We start from the raw sequence: 22518 nt of genomic DNA, 5'->3' as shown, positions 1-22518 counted from the left end.
ATATGACAAGAAAAGAAATTTAAGGTGGGAAGCTTAAATGTGGAAGAAATGTGGGAGGCATGGGAATTGTGGAGAAAGGAGAGATAATCATACCAATATCACAACCACAGAAGAATGTATAAAAGGCCCCCAAAGCACAGAATTTAAATATTAAAATTGCAAACACAATTTTGAAATACATTGTGGGCCTAAAGATAGACTCAATTACAGAAAATGCAGTGTTATTTTCCATACAAATGCCATCCCAGAGACAAATGGGGTCTCATAGATCACTATGTCCTTGATTTTCTTGACAACTGCATCCTGTAAAGATCTATAAGTCTAACAAGGGTATCCACATATTATAAAACTCAAAGATGAAATAACAGTATTTTTGACCAGTCCTTCTGATAGTGACAAAGATATATCATAAGATTATAGTTGTCATAAGAATTTTTTTTTTTTAGAAGACAGAAAGAGCAAAAAATAGGTCATTAGTAAAATAGAGAACTAGTTTCCTGTGAATATAGTGAAAATTGCAATCTAATGGCTGGCCTATGGATTTCTCTTCATTTGGTACCAGAGTAAACATTACGGAACACGTTAGAAAGAAAGCCAAGTTTTAACTTCTACATCCACCTAGACAACATAGATTTCACCTACACATGTCCCAGTTTTACCCCTACCATGTAAAATGACACCACTCTATACTGTAAAGAATGCTTGTAAATAAGATAAGGACAGCAGCCTGGATCAGGATCCTGTTCCACAAGAATAACACATTACTGAAGTCCACTTTTTAAACAGAATAAAAGTACAATTCTATAACATATAAGTCACAAGTCTAACATTTAGCTATAAATTGTCTAATGACAATTACGGCAATAAAAAAAATTTTAACACTGCTATATCTTTACCTGGTATATATATTACAACCTAAATATAGTATGATGGATATAAACTAAAACTACTACAATTTAGAATTTGGAGGAAGAGAAAATGATAAGTCATTTTTATTCCGTAATGTAATTTTAATACCACAGTACATTGCCAAGAAGTTGTAAATAGTTAAGTCCATATCTCCATAAAATAAATTAGTCATGGATAAGTGAATTCGAGGACTACAAACTTTACCAAGCCTACCTTGTTTCCAAACACTCAAAAACACAAACCGAAATAAGGAACTAAAATCATTCTGGTTTCCTGCACCCTTTGGGTTAAGAGGAACAATATTTCCTGACACCGGAAAATGTCAAGTCAGTAGCTGAAGCTATGGTTTTCAAATTCGGGTAGAACACCATTTAAAGAGTCTTTAAGATTCATAAGAGAAACTCTCATTACTTGACATATCTATGTCAGAATTTAACACAAACCTAACATATAAAGCAGTACAGCAATTCTCAAACTTGTCTACCCCACAGTCTGAAAAATCTTATGACCTTTTCTTATCTCATTTCTCTCCTGCATCACCTCTTCCCACTAAATCCAGTAAAAACTTGCAAACCAGCTAACACAAATTAGTTTAGGCAGCTAAATTTCTGCAGTGGTGAAGTAAGTCAGAAGTGGCTTTTGTACTACTACTTCCTGACTACAGACTCAATACACCCCATTTAAAGTGCAAAGTGAAAGAATTATGTAGAAATCAGGCCTTAGAAGCCTCTTTAAAAAATTATATGGGAATCAGGTCCTGAAAGCCTCTTTAGAATTTCTCCATTTGACAGGACAGCACAATAGATCCACCAGCCTTACCCTGAGCTTAGCTTCTTGAACCACTGTCTGTAAAAAATGCATTTTTAAAAAGAATTTTGTGATACAATAACGGAAGTCTTTGTAGGAAAGCCAATAACTAAGCTACAATCAATAACTATTGCTAGTACTGCTACAGCAATCAATAACTATAGTTAGTATTGCTAGTAACTAGCCTTAAAAGCAGACTGTGATAGAGCCCCAGAGCTAGCTCTCCACTAAATTTTCACAATTTAGGATTCTTTGTGCAGAAAACTATTAAATTCTTTTATATTCATCCTTAACCCAAACCACCCATTTCAATTCCAAAGAGGCAAAAATGAAGTCAAAATATAAACCTACTTTTCTTCCCACATGCCAGTTTTACTGCAGACAGTTACTGTGCTAACCATTATTCCAAAGGGTTCCTCGGCACCTCAAATAAAGGTTCCTGGTTCCTGATGATTATTGTATAATGGAAAAGTGATTTCCCAGTAGGCAATCAACCAGATAAATAAGCCAGCAATCAACGTATCCTGTAATCTGTGTCTCCACTTACCCTCAGTAACATCCTGGGGGTTAGAAGTACGGTCACTAGCTGGATCCAGTGCAACAGTTGCTAGTGAAGTGGTGGCTCCAGACATATCACTCATAGGCTCACTACGGCTTGTTTCAGGCACACTTTCCCGTGAGCTAAATCTTACTCGGGAACTGGATCGGGAGCTGAGGTCCGGGCTGGTATCTGACAAACCTGGAATGTCATCGATCTTCGTTGGTGTCACCATGAACCGAACTGAAGCCATCGTGGTGGTGGTTTCTGGAGGATGTATTATTCTCTTTTCCTTTATAAGAACAAAGAAAAAAGGAAAACCCTACAAAATCTTTCCTCCTACACTAGTACTTTTTGGTTGCAAAGATAGAAAAGACAACTTAAAAAAAAAAACAAAAACCCTCAATAACCTTGATTTACACCACAAAAAAAGTCCCAAATAAGAATCCTTCTAACTCAGAATTCAGACAGACTATCCTAGAAAGTGCACTAGCAGTAAATATTTAAGGAAAAAAAAAAACACAAAAAAACAAACAAAAAAGACGAAACGATGCCAGTCTCGTGGAACTTCGTTCCTTCGCAAAGAAGAGTTATCTAGATGTCTCTCCTGGTCCAGGACCGCGGGCTCAGTGCCATGGTCTCAGAGAACGTGAAGGCTTTGTCCCCTCGACCCCCAGGTTTCCGCAGAGGTAGTTAAGTCTTTTATCTGGTAAATGTCCCACGGTTCTAGATGAGCAAAGAGCGCGCAGGCCCACCCTTATCAGGCGAATAAAGCACAGATCAGATTGCGAAACGGTGTACACCCGGCCACCTGTTGTGTATCAGGTGAATACCCCACAGGTCTGGCTAGGAAGTGTGTGTAGAGCCACCCGATGTTTTGGAGGCCAATAATCCGCTTGGGTCTGGTGGGAGGGATGCGCATGCATAACGGGAAAATACCCAACACTACCGGATAGAGGAGAATGAAAAGGGCGAGCAGAGGGTGCAGGGGCAGAGCGGATTCCCGTCTCCAAGAGGTCTGCGGGGGTGGCCCACCCACTCTTCTGGTGGAACGGTCTCTAGGATCTGGGAGGAGGCGGCTAGCGAGCGGATAAAGACCCCTCGGACTGCAGTTCAGGGTCGTGGCAGGTCGTTGCTAGTCCATCGAGCCCACGGTCGGCTCGCCGGGTTTCTCCTGCGTGTGACAGGACCGGCTACCCCTTTGCCGGAGGACGCTTTCTCCCCCACCAGGGCCGCGGCGCAGGTCAGCCCTTCGCCGTTCTTCCTTCGGGTCCTAGCAAGAGAGGAGAAGGCCTCGCAGGCTGGCCGGGGCTGAACAGGAGGGGGCGGCGGGGATGAGGGGAGGAAGAGGTCGCAGGTGCGGGATCCCAGCGCCAGCTGATGCGGGTGCGCGCGCAGCTGTTGTTTACGAGCCGGTAACTGTTTCGCAGCCGCGGCGCGCGCAGGAGGGCTCCGGCTGCCGGGGAGGGCGCCCCCTCCCCGGGCCAACGCCAGAGCAGCCGTTACGTGACCTCGCCGCCCCCGGCCCCGGGCCCGGCGGGCTGTGCCAGCCCCGCCGCAGCCCCTCCCTTCCCTCCCAGCTCGTTCCTCATTCGAGGTTAACGGTCCGAAGGAAAGCCCGGGGGAGCGGTCGGAGGGCGGTACCGTCCCGGGAGCGCCGAGGAGCCCCGCCCAGGTTCTGCAGTCTGCAAGGGGACGTAAAGGGCTGCGCGCATGCGCTGCGGGGTCGTGGCGGGACGAAAGGCGCAAAATGTGAGAGGCCCGGAGGAAGATGGGTATTGTAGTTGAGTGTTGGGGCCTGAGCTGCGTGGAGAAAACAAACCGTTTTCTTTCTGGGTCACGCTGTGTTGCACAAACTCATTCTGGAGGCATTCGGGGAGCAGACATGCTCCTTGCCCTCCTAGTCCCCAAACCGTCTCAAAAGCGTCTCCGAAAATACCATTCACAATTTCTTTTTTTTTTTTTTAAAGATTTTATTTATTTATTTGACAGAGAGAAGATCACAAGTAGGCAGAGAGAGAGGAGGAAGCAGGCTCCCCGCAGAGCAGAGAGCCCGATGCGGGGCTCGATCCCAGGACCCCGAGACCACGACCCGAGCCGAAGGCAGCGGCCCAATCCACTGAGCCACCCAGGTGCCGCCCCATTCACAATTTCTTTAAAAAATCACAAACCTCCCATACCATATGCATAGGTATGACAACAACTGAAAAAAATTTTTAAGATTCTATTTATCCATTTGACAGAGAGATCACAGGTAGGCAGAGAGACAGGCAGAGAGAGAGAGAGAGAGACACACAGACTCCCCACTGAGCAGAGGGCCGGCGCGGGGCTCAATCCCGGGACCCCGAGATCATGACCTAGGCCGAAGGCAGAGGTTCAACCCACCGAGCCACCCAGGGACCCCCCCAACTGAAATTTTTAAGGTGCCTTCTCAATTATATACATTTTGTGCTAAATTTCTTTTCCCTGTCCTTAAAATGTCTTTTGCTATGTATGCATATATCAGCTCATCATGTTGTACACCTTAAATATATACAATTTGGTCAATTATATCTCAATAAGGCTGGAGAAAAATGGTATTTTCACCTTCTGGTTAGACTGAAGATTCAATTAAAGAAAATGTCCTTTATTTTAGACCTGGAGAAAACAGTGAGATACTTTTTTTACTCCACTGCCACCAGAATATTTTTCTTAGCATGTTTATTTCAAGTGTTCAATAAATTTGACTCATCGATGTTTTGTTTGAAGGTTATTTCCTATAGCTTTGATTGAGACATTTAAATTTAACAATCTGTGCCCTAGCTTTGCCTGGGTCCTTACACCTCACAAGTGGAAATGTTTAAACGTCATCCTTAGCAATAGGTCAGAACTGTATTGAAAACCCGAGTCAGGAAATTCTCTTTTATCAAATGACACATAAAATCCAAAACCTGGTTAAAAAGATCCAGTAATAAAAACTTTTTAGGGGGCGCCTGGGTGGCTCAGTGGATTGGGCCGCTGCCTTCGGCTCAGGTCATGGTCTCAGGGTCCTGGGATCGAGCCCCGCATCGGGCTCTCTGCTCCGCGGGGAGCCTGCTTCCTCCTCTCTCTCTGCCTGCCTCTCTGCCTACTTGTGATCTCTCTCTGTGTCAAATAAATAAATAAATAATCTTTAAAAAAATAAATAAATAAAAATAAAATCTTAAAAAAAAAACCAAACAACTTTTTAGGGCACCTGGGTGGCTCAGTGGGTTAAGCCTCTGCCTTTGGCTCAGGTCATGATCTCAGGGTCCTGGTATCAAGCCCCACATCAGACTCTCTGCTCAGCAGGGAGCCTGCTTCCCCCTCTCTGCCTCCTTGTGATCTCTCTGTCTCTGTCAAATGAACAAATAAAAGCTTTAAAAAAAGAAAGATAGATCCTGGTAGCAAAATGAGAAGTAAATTCACAATTAAAATGGGAACCTCGGGGCTCCTGGGTGGCTCAGTGGATTAAGCCGCTGCCTTCGGCTCGGGTCGTGATCTCGGGGTCCTGGGATCGAGCCCCGCATTGGGCTCTCTGCTCCGCGGGGAGCCTGCTTCATCCTCTCTCTCTGCCTGCCTCTCTGCCTACTTGTGATTTCTCTGTCAAATAAATAAATAAAATCTTAAAAAAAAAAAAAATGGGAACCTCTCCGGGCACCTGGATGACTCATTTGGTTAAGCACCTGTCTTCGGCTCAGGTCATGATCCCAGGGTCCTGGGACAGAGCCCTGTTTCCGGCACTCTGCTGAGCAGAGAGCCTGCTTCTCCCTCTTCTCCCAACTTGTGCTCTATCTCTGTCTCAAACAGATAAAATATTTTAAAAAACTAAGCTAAGGGGCTCCTGGGTGGCTCGGTGGATTAAGCCGCTGCCTTCGGCTCAGGTCATGATCTCAGGGTCCTGGGATCGAGCCCCGCATCAGGCTCTCTGCTCCGCGGGGAGCCTGCTTCCTCCTCTCTCTCTCTGCCTGCCTCTCTGCCTACTTGTGATCTCTCTCTCTGTCAAATAAATAAATAAATAAATCTTAAAAAAAAAATAAAAAAAAATAAAAAACTAAGCTAAAATGTAAATCTCCTTAAAGTTTCTTTCTCTTTAAAGCCTCTGATTAACAACTCCAGCTTAGAGCTTTCCTGAGGCAGCAAGAAATTCACTTCCTGAGGTACTGTTTTTCTCAGGCAGGACTGCTGGTCATTCCAATTTCAGACTTTCCCTTTTTTTAATGATATGTGTCTGTAATTTATTTTTCAGATTCCTCCGTGGGATTAAGAAGTCTTTTCCACATTGCATTGTAATGCGCCCTGCTCTTGGTCTTCTTTTCCATGTACTCATTCTTCAAGCAGTTTCTCATCTCCCGACTGAGGTCTCTGTAATGACCAAAAGTTTCAGAATGCCGGGGCACATGGGTGGCTGTCAGTTAAGTGTTTGCCTTTAGCTCAGGTCATGATCCCAGTGTTCTAGGATTAAGCCCTTTGCTCAGCAGGGAGCCGCCGTCTCCCTTTCCTTCTGTCTGCCCTTCCCTCTGCTTGTGCGTGCTCTCTCTCTCTCTCTCTCTCAAATAAATAAATAAATAAAATCTTTAAAAAAATTTTCAGAATGCTGTGGTGTTCGTGACATTCCTTAAGCAAGTTTATCAAGGCATTACATTCTTCAATGTGCAAGTGTGAAGATAAATCAGGATGCATGTTTAGGTGATGGAGCACAACAGAGCTACCTGACTCACAGGCACACAGTACCCAGGCCAGTTCCAGGTGGCGAAGGCTCCTGTGCTTTCCACAGCTGACTCTGCTGGGCTTGGCCAACCCCTGGTGCTCTCACAGACTTTCTCATATTTATAAAGAAATGGCAGATTTCTGCAAAATCCAATTTGTTTCACACCACAGTGTATTTTTATTCATTTACATATACTACCTAATACAAATATACTATACCTCTTAAAACTCTTCTCCCGTTTCTGAGCATATCTCAGAAGGTATTAATATCCAGAGAATCTTTTAAGGGAGAAGTCCACCTTTTCTCCTCTATTTCAATTAGGACTATTTCCAGATCAAAGTCTTTTCATTTCAGTTTCCATAGCAGGTAGCAGAAACAATAATCCTTTTTTGGGGGGGTGAGTACAGGTACTGGGTTACTTATAAAGACAAAATTACAGTCAACATTACAAAACATTACTAGCAGAGTTCATTTACTGATTTTGGTGTTTAAGAAGTTTCCATAGCAGATCCTTTTTCTAGTTATTGCAGAATTAACATTTCTTCCATCATTATCCCCTTAATAAGGTGACACTTTAAAATCCCTGTTAGGGGCGCCTGGGTGGCTCAGTGGGTTAAGCCGCTGCCTTCGGCTCAGGTCATGGTCTCGGGGTCCTGGGATCGAGCCCCACATCGGGCTCTCTGCTCCGCGGGGAGCCTGCTTCCCCCTCTCTCTCTGCCTGCTGCTCTACTTGTGATCTCTCTCTCTACGTGTCAAATAAGTAAAAAAAAAATAAAAATAAAAAAAAAAATCCCTGTTAAGGGGCACCTGGGTGGCTCAGTGGGTTAAAGCCTCTGCCTTACGCTCAGGTCATGATCCTAGGGTCCTGGGATAGAGCCCCGCATTGGGCTCTCTGCTTGGCAGGGAGCCTGCTTCCTCCTCTCTCTCTCTCTATGCCTGCCTCTCTCCCTACTTGTGATCTCTGTCTGTCAAATAAATAAATAAAATCTTTAAAAAAAAAATAAATAAAATCCCTGTTAAGTGAACAGGCTAAGAAATTAAAAACTGCTTGACAGGAAACAAGTTTCTCATTTTACCACTGCCATAAGTTAAGGGATTCAAAAATCATCTGTCTTCTATTACCACCCAAGTCGAGAGGTTTTTTTTTTCCCAGCAGTTAGCAACTATCCTCAATTTTTCTGCTGAGATACTCAGACATCAGAGTCCAACAGAAACGTATCTATCCCCTTCCAGGACCTGTGCTGATAAATCAAATTTATGCTGATTTAAGTTACATCTGTTTCTAGAGTCTAGAATCTGACACAGTAGAAAAAGATTGTATAATTAGAACATAATCTCCACACGGCAATTTTTAAATCAGTGGCACTAGGCAAACATTCAAATCTAATGTCAATAGTCACAAATGGGAAGACTGGAAACTAATGAGTTTATTAACTTAGCAAAGAAAGGACAAAGATAGCATTTCGTGAAAGCTCATATACAGTATTTTGCCTCATCATTAGTCTACTATGAATTGTCCTAAGACATCTCCGAGGATTTTTTTGTTTTTTAATTAACCCCAACAGTAGCTTAAAAAAACAGCAAAATCCCTGCTTGAATCTCTCATACCTCATCTTCTAAATTAAGATCCATGTGGAGGGGCGCCTGGGTGGCTCAGCGGGTTAAAGCCTCTGCCTTCAGCTCAGGTCATGATCCCAGGGTCCTGGGATCGAGCCCCGCATCGGGCTCTCTGCTTGGCTGGGAGCCTGCTTCCTCCTCTCTCTCTCTGCCTGCCTCTCTGCCTACTTGTAATCTCTATCTGTCAAATAAATAAATCTTTAAAAAAAAAAAAAAAAATCCATGTGGAGCTCCACAAAGCAGCTGGCTGCCAAGGAGAATATAAAGTTAAGTGTATGTGAGAAAACAATTTCTTGATGGAGAGAACGAAATACCTGGGAATATTTTCAGAAGGGGCGTAAATGATGTATCAAGGCATTTGTATTCACAATGGTTCTATCTGCCACACAGTGTAGATAGATATTGATAGAGACCCACCACTGAACCCTATCAAATTTAAAGCTGGAAGAAGGCTTAGAAATTATGAGAAAAATGAGACTAAACTGGTTAACTTTACTTTCTCAGTTATGCAGAGGGGAAAATCCTGGTCTCCTAACTTCCAATTCACTGCATTCCCTCTACAATATAGCTGCTATTATTTTTCAAGCAACTCCTCCATTCTGAGTCAAAACATCATTTCAAGGGGCAAGAAATTACTTAAGTGAGAACAAGCGAATTTTTCACTGAACTCTGACAGTTGTGGAAGAGTCTCAACCATTCTTCCAGTTCCCCAACACCCTATCGCGCACAGCACTACTGATCAGCAGTGACTTAAAGTTCTTCCAAGTGGTCTTGTAACCCTGGGGAGCTCCTCCTTCTCATCTCCCTCTTTTGTTTTTAAACCCCTCCTTTTTTCCCCACAACATACAAAATAAGAGCTTTTTCAAATCATTTTAATAACCTAGCAGTGATTCAAAATAGGGAAAGAAAATTCAAACTTGTTCCCTTAAGAGGGAGGCTACCATGACTGCTCTGCAGAAGGACGATCAAGGGAAACGATGAAACCGGATTCCAAACAGCAAGGGTGGTAAGAAGGCTTCAAGGCTCACAGTTTGAAGAGCTTGGTTTCGGAAAGTCTCTGAGGGGTAGCAGAAGAGACATGAAGTTTAAGGGACCCTCAGAGGACAGGGCGCGGTTGCTGGGTCATGAGCACCTTGAAGCGTTTCTTGACGGTGATTCGGTGTCGAGAGTATTTGTCATCCGGGGAGAACCGAGCAGGATGCGCCGAGCAGGTCTGTTGTCCCATAGGGTCAAGCTTCTGCTCAAGGAAGAATGAGAGACAAAATTTCAGTACAGGAGTAGTGGGAAAACTCCCATCACTAGCGTCGTAAGAGACAGAAGCTGGGATGGGAAAAGGCTGCGCGAAAAAAAATAAGCAGGAAGACAGCAGACGCGATGGTTAGATCAACAAGTCATACACTCCCTCCACCACTCGTGGCTTCTGGGCTTTCTAATTCCCCTCACCCACCTACGCAATTAGGTAGCGGGTCTCAACCGCTCCTCCCACCTTCGCTTCCCGCCATGACCACTTACTATCCATTTTTTTCCCTCTCACCTTCAGCGTATAAACCCGGTCTCCCTGCTCGTTGAGGTAATACTGGAGAAACATGACAACGCCTAAGCGAGACGTTCCAATTTCGTCGGCAGCTCTAACTGATGGTCTCACGTGTTGGCCATTTCCTTCCGGTAGAGCCGGAAGTCTATCTCAAGGCCTGCCGGGAAATGTAGTCCATTTAGGCCTCTCTCCAGTCGGCCAAGAGGGGGCGAACTAGGGCAGGATTTGGCCCAGTTGCAACCCAGTTGCAACCCTGCAAGGCGTTGGCTTCCAGTTGCAACTTTGCAGGCGTTGGGAGACACGTGGAGTGTGCCCACTGTGTGCAAAACACTGCTAGGAGTTAGAGGGGGGTAGGAATGGATATGAGTTGAATATTGATGAATAGAATCCTATCTTTATCTCGAGATGCACACCCACTTCACAGGCAGTGTGTTTTTAGTGCCTGGCGAAACAAAGGCTCCAGAATTCAGAGCCCCTTTACCTTAGGGCATAAAGAAGAAAATTTTCTTCACTCCCCTCTTTTACATCCGGTTTCCCCGTCCTATTTCAAAGTATTGGCGGTAAAGAGTGCATGATGGGTATTCAATATCAGGTACAGCGAAGGGAGCGTGAAGTTATTTTATGAAACTGGTGAAGTATATTTTAGTGGTCGAACCAAGATTTAAACTCAGGTCTTTATCACAAATCCAGCGCTCTTTCTTATAGTGGTGAGTAGATAATAATAGCATAATATGATGCACCTCCTAGGGTTATTTCGAATTTTTTAAAGAACGTAGAATTTCTCTTTATAGAACTCTGGGTTTTAAAAAATGACAATTGGAACCCAGATATTACAAAGACGATCGTTGCAGTATTATTTACGATGGCAAAAACATTGGAAAATACGTTAATTTTATAACCAAGAAAAGCCTGAAAGCGTTTTTCTTTTTTTAAAGTATATAGTCTGTATTTACTTGTAGCTGCATAAAATATCTCTGCAAGGGTTCACAAGAAACATACTATTGGTTTCCTCTGGGATAAAGAAATTCGTTCCAAAAAGAAAGAAAAGAGAGAGAGGGAGAAATCAGTTCCAGAGGAAAGGAGTGGGAAGGACCTGGCTGTATATTCCATTTTGCGTAGTTTGACTTTTGAACCATGTTAATGTATTTGCCATTTCAAAAACTAAAATTATTTAACAAAAATTTTAAACAAAGTAATTCAACAAAAAGAAGGCCTTTTTGGTTGTGGAATTTGGGTCCGAATGGCAGTTTTTGATAGAGCGGTGCTTTTCAGCCAAGGGTAAGCTGAACTTTCCATGGACTTCAGAGCTGATGGAAGTGGACTATTTGAGATGGCAGGGCAGCTTTTTTTTTTTTTTTTTTTAGATTTTATTTATTTGAGAGAAAGTAAGTGAGAGAGCACAAGCAGGGGGAGCACCAGGAAAAGGGAGAGAGAGAGAAAGAGAGAAACAGGGCCCCCTGCTGAGCTGGATCCCTGAGATCATAACCCCAGCTGAAGGCAGCCTCTTAACGCTTAAGGGATTGAGCCACCCAGGTGCCCCAGCAAGGCAACTTTCTAAGGAAATGATATGCATACAGCCAAACATAAACCCTGATTTTCTGAGAAAATCCTATTTTCAAATATTCTGTTTCTTTGGTCCTTAAGTGCACAGATTATGTACTTTGAATTTGGTTTGGAAAACAGAGCCAATATTGAATTAAGCCAAGGGTCTCTCACAACCTTCTATTAATAGGAAGTAAGTTACAGAACTGAGTGTTATTGAGGGGCATAAAACTGTATATATATTGGTGAAGAAATGTGTAAGTAATCGAGATATAAAACTATAATGTTGGGAATCAGAAAGAATTTACAAACTGCCCTAAAAAAGATACACAACAGTCGTGTTGCCATACTCTGGTTTGGAGGGAATTCCTGGTTACTGCTTATGTACCAGAACCTCTGGCATCTCTCTCTACCTCTGCTCCTGCTCACCTCCCCTCCCCCACTGCAGAATGTCTTGAGTCCTAGATTCTAGTTCTGTTTTGATCTGATCTTTATCTTCCCTTCCTTGGATCCCTGTGTATCTGCTGGGGCCAGGTCGCTCTCTGGGTCCTGGACCAGACTGTCTCATTCTGGAAGCTTCCCGACAGCCACGGTTAGTGTCCAAATCTGAGAGGATGGCTTCAGATGGAGGTAAGTCTGCAAGTGGTGGGGAAGGTCCTGACTACTTGCTCACATCCTTGGGGATTCAGATTTGACACTTTCCCTGGGGAAAGTGTCAGCTTTTGGGGCTGACCTAGACAGATGTAAGAGAACTAGACCCTAGCAAAGTCATCAGACTTGGGGAGGCTGGGGAAGGAGTGCCATTAACACCAGGGCTAGGGGATGAAGAAGGCTTCCTGGGGAGCAGATGAAAGTCCTTCAGAGGAAAGTGCTGAGTATACAAAAGGGATGGCAGTTAGCAACTTGCTTCTCTGGAAGAAGGATTCCCCTCAACATGTGTTTGTGGGGCATGGGCAGGGGTGTGTGTGTGTGTGGTATAAGCAGCACAGAGAGGGTTCAAGGGGAAGGTCCACATTCCGGTGTCTCGTGGAGGCAGTTGGAGCCTGCTCTAGAATTATGTCCTGAGAGAGCTGAGCTGCAGTCACTCTCAATTTTATCGAGTTGGGTGGGTGGAGATCTACTACTCCACTGGGTTTCTGTTGCCTAGTCTGTAGAGAAATGTCCTCCTAAAAGCTAACCTGGAAGGTACTGGAAGTACCTCTGCTCAGAGCCTGATGGCTCCTTTTTGCCCCAGAGATGGCTTCTTTTCCAGTTCCGAGAGCAGTTTTCCTTGATTTCCCAGGACCAGGGGTGGTGGGTAACTCCAACTGGAATGAGAGCTGGGGCTTCCCTTAAATGCTCTCAGTTTTTCTACCTTTTTTGGAACTCAGGCCTTCAGACCATTTCACTTCGCAGAATCCTCCTGGCCCTCTGCTTTGTGGTTGAGGTGATGAGTTTGGTCATAGTCCATGTCTCCTTCATGGTCAGGAAGTGGAAGCTGAGTGTTGTTAGTTTGCCAGGGGAATATTCTTTAGTAGAGGGGGAGGAGACTTGTGTGAAATTAGGCTAATGATCTATTATTATAATTGGAAATCCTGAGACACATGTCCTGATTAAGTACACATTTTATGTATTTATCCATGGATTTTTGGCCCAGAGTCCACATAGCTCCTTCTCAGCATGTACTGTGTTTCAGACTTCATTGTGCCTTGTTCATAGCACACCCTAAATTTCTGTTATTAGTGCTTCCAAGCAGAAGGACAACAGACAGTATACACCACCAAATCCTCTAAATTTTAACATGTCCAGCAGCTACTTAGAGCTCTGGAAACCTCTCTTCCTGGCCAAACCTCCCCTCACCCATTTCCTGGTCCTATCTCTTAGTCATTCCTGGCTGTTACATAACAGAATTTCTGGAAACCAAATATCTAATCCAAACACGCTCTCCAGGGGACAGCCCTTGTGTGAGCCGTGCGTGGCTGGGACCACAGAGCAGCTGGGGGCAGGGTTCAGGTGGTTTGAACATGTTTGGAGTGGGTGGGAATAAGGGAGGTACTTATAAGAGGGTGCTGGCTGCCGTGTGTTAGGAAGTATGAACTCATGGGCCCAAGGGTCGTTGCAACTTCTCTAGGGCAATAATTCTCACCTAGGAGTAAGGGACATCAAAATCACTTGGGGAGACACTTGCAAACTATGCAGTTTTCCCCACCCTTATTCCTCCCTCACCTGTTGAGAATCAGTGCTCTGATTGTTCAGGGACTAAATGGAATTCCAATGACCTAATCTCCGACCTCCTTTTCTTCTAGTCCATTTTCTCTTTTTCTTCGTCTCAACAGCATCTCCACTGTCGGGACCAGACATGACCATGAAAGCTGGTGCGGCCCTGTCTCCTTTTACTGCACTTCCTTTTCCCCAGTCTGCTCCTGGCCCACCAGACCAGCCACCCTGGGAGCCGTCTCTGCAGCCTCCCATGCCTTCAGCATTCTCTCCAGGCAACCCTCTGGTGCTCTCCACTCTCCCCAGCCCATTGCTGGTGACAGGGGATGGGGGCCCTGGCCCCACTGGGGCTGGAGTCATTGTCAAAGTCAAGACAGAAGGGGGGCCAGCTGAGCCCTCTCAAACTCAGAACTTCATCCTTACTCAGCCAGCCTTCAACTGGATTGCCTCAGGCACTCCCTGTGGGGCCCCTGAGGGTCCTCCCCCTCTATTCATGACAGCTTCCAACATGAAGACCCTTCTGCCCACTAAAGCCGTTGGGATGAGCCAGGAGGGCCTCCCAGGCCTTCCTGCTCAGGCTCTACCACCAGCTGCCCAAATGGCCCCCATCGTGCCCCCGGAAAACGCTTGGCTGGGGCTACATGGGGCAATCGGAGAAGGAGGTCCATTGGCTGCCCAATCTAAGCCCGCCCTGGGCGACCTCTCCTACACCTCCAAAGGTGTTTATGAGAACTTCCGACGCTGGCAGCGCTACAAAGCCTTGGCTCGGAGGCACTTGTCTCAAAGTCCTGATGTAGAAGCCCTTTCCTGCTTTCTTATGTAAGTGGGGAGATCTGAGGTTAATTATCCTAGCACTTTTAAACAAGGAGGACTTTGGGCTGGACAGGAAGTTAGGCTATTTAGGAATACTTGAGGGCAGGTCATGAGGGTGCTATCGAGGCTATGAGAACAAAAAAGCATAACGATGATGATGATGATGATAGGCCTCTTTACCCACGTCCCAGATTATAATGAGCTTTCAGGTGTCTTCTCTCAAGTGATGCTCACAACCCTGTGAGTTCAGGCAAGCATATTCAGGTAATCTTCACATATAGATGAGAACACTGAAGCCAAAGGTTTCCTGTGATTAAGCAGAAGGCTGTGAGTGGAGCTTAGGTCTCTGACACCAAGTACAGAGGCCTTCCATTCTATTTTATTATTTTATTACCATCTGACATCGCATTGAGCCATCCAAACAGCTGGGCCCTGACCAAGTGCAGGAGTGGAGGATGCTGGGAGGCAGGGCAAAAGAAGTGCCACCCTCCCCCACCACCCTCTATTTTATTCTGAGTTCACGTTGAAATGGGAAGGTGGTAGAACTTCCTTAGTGACCAATGGCCTAGGTTCCACCGCTTGCAAGATTGGTGATTCTGGGTCCCACATTTACTACCTTGCCCTCAGTCTTCTCATCTAGAAAGGGGATGATTATAGTGACTTCAGAGGGCTGCTGAGATGAAATGAGTTATTATCTGTAAAGTGCTTAGCAGAGTGCCTGGCACAGAGAATGCCTCATTAAGTGGCAGCTGCTATTTTTATTCCTATTATTAGAAAAAAGGCAATTGAGAAGAGGAAAAGAATTCACAAAAGGCCAGAATGTTTATGTGAGTGGATGCTTAGCCGAGGACCCCGGGGGTCAGGGGCTGTTATGTCTAACGCCGAGTCTGGGGAATTTTCTCTTCTTCCCACCCAGACCCACTGCTTCCCTCAACTGCCTGCACTCTTGACATTCTGCGTAAAGAAAATGTCCACATTTTGCTGGACTTAAAAAACAGGTACATTGTGTTCCCAGTCTCTGAGCTCCTGAATCTCCCTTTCCACCCTGACTCTGGAGTGAATAAATTAAAAGGCTCCCCCAGAGTCCTTGGTGTTGATTACCTTACCAGCTCACTGCTTTCTCCAGATGGCTCTTGTTCTCTTGGACCCTAGCAGGCTGAATTTCTAACTCCTAGCCTCTTCCTGTTCTCCAAGCTCAGGGGCTCCAGGCAGGGTCTCCTCCAAAATGCAGCCCAGTCTTTCTGCAACGGTACCCCAGGAGCCTGGTAAAATATGAAGTCCAAAGATCCTGGGCCACAGGAATCCTTAATTATAACAAGCTTCAGCAGGTGATTTCTAGACACAGTGCTTGAGGACTCCGGCAAGTCAGAAGACAAAAATGAATCATAAAAAACTTAAAGAGTATTGATATTTGTCTGTGAAGAGTAGCTCCGAGACAAAAAACAAAACTTAAAAACCAACAAATAAAAACACCACACAACATTTAACTGGAGATTCATTTGGGTTAGGTAGTGTCTTTTTTTTTTTTTTTTTTTTTTTTTTTTTTGGTAGTGCCTTGTTTGAAAAGCAAGAGCCTTTGGACAGGGAGAAGCCTGCTTTATAATGAATCCATTAATTTAATAACGTGAGTGCTTTCTTCCTCATGTTTAGTTGAGGATTGCACCGTGAGAATTAAGGGTGGTTGATTTCAAAAGGTGGGGAACAAAGGCAATCGTCTGATTTTGTGTGAGATTTTAAAATTTCAGCAGGAAGAGAGTCCAGTATAGGAGATGGGTGGAGGTTGGGGGTCTGGAAGTCTAACCAGAGGTGGGATGTGACAAGGATTGGGGGACAAGTGAGCTCTGCTGAGGGACAAGGGATGTGTGTTGAGGTGTTTGTCGGGACAGGGGCATGGGGGGGGCACATTGTAGAACATGACTGACACAATGGGGATTTTAGCCCAGTGCTTCGCTCCCTGGCCCGGCTGAAGCCCACTATGACTCTGGAGGAGGGACTGCCAAGGGCTGTGCAGGAGTGGGAGCACACCAGCAACTTTGACCGGATGATCTTTTATGAGATGGCAGAAAAGTGAGTCTGACTAACCCTCATTCTCCTGATGGGTGCTGGGTAGGGATGGGATGGATGGGGGCATGTAAGAGGCTTGGATCTGGGTGTGTGGGTGCTTATTAAAAGGGATGCTAGGAGGAGTGGTGTAGACTAGAATGGGGTCTCCTGGATTCTCACTGCTTCTACCACCTTGACCCTAGGGTTTTTCTGTCCTGTGACCTTGAAAGCTCTCCTTCCTCCAGATCCTGAATTATATAGGTCCTTGATATTGAAGCTCTTAGAATGAGGTTGGAGCACAATTGGTGTAAAAATTCCTTGTTAAAGGGACCTCGCAAAGAGGAGGTAAGCCCTACTAGGCAGGTTCTTTCCTGTCTCACTGACCTGGTAGTAGGTGGCTACTGATGCCTACCTTGAGACCACTCCTCTTCTGGCAAGAGTGGCACAGAACTTATTTACCCCATTATCCCAGGGAGGGCTTGGTGCTTGCAGAGGTTGGTCAGGGGAAGGTCCTGGATGCCCAGAGTGGTCTCCTGGCTTTTATCCCTCATTTCTCCACGATTGTCTCCTTGGTTAAAGGAGTAACTCCGGGGAAAATGAACCCTCTCCTCCAAAACTTAATTTCCATTTCCTCCCTTCTGAACCCATACCTCCCAGAATTACTCTTCCTGGCCACCAGTCCCAGCCTCAGGACATGGGTCTCAGCACTGCCTCCTGGTGGGAACTGCCTTGAACTGCAACCCCAGGCCCTGCTTGAGGATTTCCCTCATCCTTGATGGTTGTAGGTAGGGGCACATGAAGCCTCGCAGGGCCCCATGGAGGAATGCAGCTAGGCTTTGGCATAGGCCTGACTGGCTTCAACAAGGCTGTATTAATTGCTGCTATGCATCCTCCATGATGCTGGTTGAGATCAGGGATGAGACAGAAGTGAAAGTGATGGTTCTCTCCTGGAGAAGCTTAACATTCATTTCTCTACAAGTTTCCTAAGTGATGACTGCACATAAGGGATTCTGTGGTGACCTTGTGAGGTTCCCCCAGAACTGTTATTGGGCTGTCTGTAAGCAGCTTCTCCCTGGTGTCTGGACTTCTCGGCATTGTCCAGGCCTTCTTCACCATCTGCAGGTTCATGGAATTTGAGGCTGAGGAGGAGATGCAGATTCAGAACACACAGCTGATGAATGGGTCCCAGGGCCCTCCTGCAGCGCCTCTGAAACTCAACCCTCCAGGGCTCCCGGCCACAGAGGTTAGCCAGCAGCCAGGTAAGACTTCCTCGTTCCAACAGGAGCCTGTGGCTCAAGGGTCAAAGAGAGGTGTGCACAGAGCTGTCATGGACTAGGGAAGGCATTGCCCTTACTCTGTCACTATCCCTCTAGGGGGTGGCAATGATATTCTAAACAGGACACACATACATAGGAGGCTGGCTTTTCAGGTTCCCTTTGTCCCAAACTGTGATCTTGGCAAAGTAAACTACTCCCTAACAGACTGTACGTGAGGCACAAAATACCTCATTTGCCCAAGAAATGGGGGCTGGATCAGAGGACTTCTTGGAATTTCAGGGGTTTCCACATGTCTCATGCAGTGATTCTCTTAGACCCTCCAGCTCCACAATCTTCTCCCATGGCTGGTCCCATTTCAGGCCTCATCCAGCCTGTAATCCTTCCAGCATACCCAGATTGCTGCCCTGACAAGCCCAAGGCTGAGAGGCAGAAGCCACAGTCCCAGTGCCACCCCAATTCCTCCTTTCCATCTCTTCCCTTAGTGTACATTCCCAAAAAGGCGGCCTCCAAGGCACGGGCCCCCCGCCGGCGGCAGCGCAAAACACAGAGGCCTCCAGTTCCTGAGGCCCCCAAGGAGGTCCCACCAGAAGCTGTGAAGGAGTATGCTGACATCATGGAAGGGTTGGTGGGGAATCAGTTGGCCATCGGGGAGGCAGATGGAAAACAGGAAGAGGAAGAAGAGCAGCAGCAACAGGAGGAAGCGATGTATCCAGATCCAGGCCTCCTAAGCTACATCGATGAGCTTTGTTCTCAGGAGGTCTTTGTCTCCAAGGTAGGCTGGACCTGGGTGTCTGGTTTCTAGTAGATCCTGGGATGGAAACTCCAGGGGACAAAAGACCTAGGGTTTGGCCCAAGGCAGTTAGGAACTACGCTGTCTTCCTACTGGAAATGTGTGTGCATGCATGCATGGGGGAGGGTTGGGGAGAGGGGGACACATGGCTCCTTCTCTAGAGCCTCTTTGTTCACAGGTTACTTCCTGTTGAGGACTCAGATCACTGTTTCTTCTGTTCCCCAGGTGGAGGCCGTCATTCATCCTCGGTTTCTGGCAGATCTGCTGTCCCCAGAACAGCAGAGGGATCCACTGGCCTTAATTGAGGAGCTGGAGCAAGAGGAAGGACTCAGTCTTGCCCAGGTAAACCTGGGAAGTAGGAAATATCAGAGTAAGAAGCTTGAGTGATTTTATCTAACCCTATGCTGTCTTGGCTGGTATGACTTCTGGAGACAGCTTCAGGACTGAGATTTAGGTGCAGAACAAGTAGGCAAGAGACTGTGGATACACAGGAAAAGGGGAGTGAGCATAAGGGGTCAAAGCATGGGATTAAGACCCAAGAGGGCGGAAGAGAAGAGCTACGATATCTGTTTTTGATGCCATGACTTATGCCACTTGCTTGCGTTCCCTGCCCTCTCCCAGTGCCATCTCCTGACCACCCCCTCCACCACAGCTTCTCATAGCCAGGTAGAGAACAGTGTTTGTCCATTCTCCTTCTAGCTGGTCCAGAAGAGACTCCTGGCCTTGGAGGAAGAGGATGTAGAGGCTCCTCCTAGCTGTAGTGGAGCTCAATCAGATTCCAGTCCTTCTGTTTCTGATGAGGATGAAGATGGGGGTGGGCGGCTTCGGCCCTCCCCTGGGCCTCGGGTGGCTGGGGGCACCGTTCACCTTGGAAAGTCTGCTTCTCCAGGAAAACGGGTGAGAGAAGTGCATGGTAGGCAGGAGCGGTCCCTAGACGGCCTGAGTGGGATGTGCAGAGATGGGAACACCGTGCCCTCCCCCAGCAGCTGGGATCTACAGCTGGAACCTACAGCTCCACAGGGAACTCAAGGGTCCTTAAATACAGAGAAAAGAGGGGCCGGGAAGGTTGCAAATCAAATATGCCCACATCAAGATGACCACCTGGGAGGTGCTAGGTCTCCCGGGCACCCCCTTGTGGCTGACAGAACTTCTGAAACTCTGCCCCTTCGTTGGCAGGAAGGCCCCCAGCCTGAGACATGTCCCAGCTCGGATGTGGGACTCAAAGAGCTGGCTCCTCTGCAAGGACAGGAGCTAGAAAAGCGGGACAGCCAGCAGCTAGGGGGTCTTGGAGTGCTTTCCCAGGGGTCGGAGTCACTAGCAGTAACCCAGAAAGGTTCTTCGGTCGCCATGTGGGGAGATGACAAAAGTCCTCCCGTGGTTCAGGGTTATGACCAGAACCTTTCCCTTAGAGCAGCTGGTGACAAGGAAGGGGACAGAGCCTCTCTCAGTCCAGGACTTTGGCTGGGCAGTGAGCTGGATACCGTGGGCTTAGAGTTGCCCTTACAAATTGAGGAAGTCATAGAGAACTTCCACGATGGGGAATGTGTCACTGAGCATCAGGGAGGCTGCCAGGCACTGGGCTCCAGAAGCAACACTTCTCTGGGTCCTGGAAGAGCCACAGCACCTGGGGATGGGGGGGGCAGTGCCAAGCCCTGTGGAGGCACAGATGGCACAGCTGCCCTGCAGAAGACAAGCTACTGCAGCCTGCCGGGACCTCTGAGGGCCGACAGCCCATCCCTGAGGCACCACGAAAATCAAGAACAGAGCCCTGAGGCTACAGGGGATCCCAGAGATCTGTGGGCTGAAGGTTGCTCCCCTTTGCTGGAAAGTAGTATCTGTGCCCCCACACCGGGGGTTCCCAAAGAAACCCTTCAGCCTGCATGTCAAGGCAATATCCTTGTACTGGGGACCGAGGGTATGTCCTCCTTCCCCGAGGCCAGCCTGGAAGTGGGGAGCAGGGGCCATTCCATCTCTCCTCTGTTGGAAACCACAGAACATGCCAACGTACTAGATATTAGAGATGCCTGTGGCCTCCAGCTAGAGATCAGTGAGGATACCCACCCACCAAATTTTAATTCTTATGACCCGCAAGGAGAAGACAGGGAGGATACTGATTTATCCAAGCCTGAAGACCTTGCTCCCTTACCAGGGAATCAAGAGTCTTACGCTCATGGGACCCTCAAATCAACATCTCCTCACCAGGGCCTTGGAAGCACTTCCTCTAGGTGGGGACCCAGGGATGCCTTAACTCCTGTCAGTGAAACATGCAGCTCAACAGATGGGGCCAAAGGGAAGGAGGAAGAGCAGGAGGAGGAGGAAGGGGAGGATGAGGAACTCTCCAGCTTTGCCTACCTCTTGGCCTCTAAACTTAGCCTGTCACCGCCAAGGGGGCCTCCCTTCAGTCTTCACCCTGCCTCAGGCCTGCCCTCAACGGGAGGGCGGGGGGCCCAGAGAGCATCCCATTCCCTCTCTGCTGAGGCAAGGGGCCTTGGCCAGTCTCCACTTCCTGTTGCCAAGTCTGGGAAGAGAACTCTCAGTGGAGGCCCTTCTCCTGCCGAAAAGAGGCCCTACCAGGGAGCTGACCTTGGCATCTCTGGGGAGAAACCCCTGGCTCTTGGAGTGGTTCGAGCCTCACAGCCTCGTAAACGGCGGCGTGACACTTTTGTCACTGGCCGAAGGAAGAAACGTCGGCGTAGTCAGTAGGGGACAGTGGGACCCTCCTACCCCACCAGCTGATCCCTAAAGGTGGGGGCCCCCAGGGTAGATTTCACTCCAGCTGCACAACAGCAGAGACTGGTTCTCCACCCCATGGTATTTTGTTGTTTGCAAAGTGGCAAGTGTGGGGAGGGAGGTCACACTGGCTAGGTTGGAGGTGGAGTACCCTTGGAAGTTGTATGGAGAAAAGAAAAATAAAGATTTTCTGGTTGTTGGAAAATGTTTGCCATGTGCCCTTTTGTATTCCTGTCCTCGCTGCTAGTCAGGGTGAGGTGCTGCGAAGGAGGGGGAGGTTGCTCCAGATTCATGGGATCTAGATGCCACTCCAGACTCCCCAATGAGCTCCTGACCTGCGAAGTCCCCAGGGATCACTTTATCCCTCCCCTCACGAAAAGCCTAGATTCCATCATGGGGACTGCTTCTCAGGAAAAGCCATCATTATCTGTCTCCCTTTAAAAGTCTGTAAGGTGGAAAGATCCTTTTTTTAAACTATCAGATCTCTGGGTTAGATATCTAATTTCCTAAATCTAATTAGTTTTCCATAAATCTATCTAGACAGCACCTTTTTTAGGGGGGTTTCCCCCGCCTTCTTTGAAGAGGCTGGTCAGAAGGGACTTAAACGTCCTCCAATCATCCATCCCTGGCAAAAAAGAACACCCTCCTGAGGCTGGTCTGAGCTGCAGGGCAGAGGCTGCTCTGGACACAGCTCTCTGCTCCCACCATGGGAGGGGGAATCATTCTTAGTGGGATTATTAAATATAAAATGGTCGTTAGCTATTTTTTAATCTCTAATGAGGACAGGACAAGAGGGAATAGACTGAAAAGAGGTTCATGAGGAAGCCTGTTAAAAGGTACATATATAGGGTATGACAACAGAAGGGGAGAATGTGACATGGGCATGATTTCTGTGTAGGAAAGAGCCCCATCTGGTCCAGCTGAAGTGCGGTTTCATCCAGCAACAGCCAAGAGGACTGACCCCGGGAACCTTTGAGATCTTCCAATGGGCAGCCTGCAACCATTAATCCCTCT

At 47.0% G+C, this 22518-nt stretch overlaps 4 protein-coding genes across 6 annotated transcripts in view; 1 reads left to right on the top strand and 3 right to left on the bottom strand.

The window, feature by feature from the left end:
* Positions 1–3910, bottom strand: part of SLC12A6 (solute carrier family 12 member 6) — a 101903-nt gene extending 97993 nt beyond the window's left edge. For all 3 annotated transcript variants that reach the window (XR_006818655.1, XM_046007954.1, XM_046007955.1), the window contains exon 1: positions 2264–3910. Coding sequence is in view for 2 of the 3 variants with exons in the window: in XM_046007954.1 (XP_045863910.1) it covers positions 2264–2507 (244 nt within the window). In the remaining variant the exon portion in view is untranslated. The remainder of the gene's footprint in view (positions 1–2263) is intronic.
* Positions 3911–6489: 2579 nt separating this feature from the next.
* On the bottom strand, positions 6490–6934 carry LOC123944630 (COX assembly mitochondrial protein 2 homolog). Its single transcript, XM_046009901.1, has 2 exons — positions 6822–6934; positions 6490–6631 (listed from the first exon to the last, which is right to left on the bottom strand). The coding sequence occupies exons 1-2, from the start codon at positions 6932–6934 to the stop codon at positions 6490–6492; spliced, it is 255 nt and encodes an 84-aa protein (XP_045865857.1).
* A 2501-nt stretch (positions 6935–9435) lies between these two features.
* On the bottom strand, positions 9436–10232 carry NOP10 (NOP10 ribonucleoprotein). The gene is made up of 2 exons (XM_046008957.1): positions 10114–10232; positions 9436–9816 (listed from the first exon to the last, which is right to left on the bottom strand). The coding sequence occupies exons 1-2, from the start codon at positions 10165–10167 to the stop codon at positions 9676–9678; spliced, it is 195 nt and encodes a 64-aa protein (XP_045864913.1). The 5' UTR covers positions 10168–10232; the 3' UTR covers positions 9436–9675.
* A 2022-nt stretch (positions 10233–12254) lies between these two features.
* Positions 12255–21477, top strand: NUTM1 (NUT midline carcinoma family member 1). Its single transcript, XM_046009782.1, has 7 exons — positions 12255–12285; positions 13971–14670; positions 16603–16731; positions 17830–17966; positions 18467–18756; positions 19000–19116; positions 19474–21477. Exons 1-7 carry the CDS (start codon positions 12270–12272, stop codon positions 21475–21477), a joined length of 3393 nt encoding a protein of 1130 aa, XP_045865738.1. The 5' UTR covers positions 12255–12269.
* Positions 21478–22518: the final 1041 nt, after the last annotated feature.

The sequence above is a fragment of the Meles meles genome, chromosome 6, assembly GCF_922984935.1.
Source record: "Meles meles chromosome 6, mMelMel3.1 paternal haplotype, whole genome shotgun sequence".
Taxonomy (NCBI): Eukaryota; Metazoa; Chordata; class Mammalia; order Carnivora; family Mustelidae; genus Meles; species Meles meles.
Note: the sequence above shows the minus strand (reverse complement) of the source record. Positions and strands in the feature narration are given on the sequence as shown.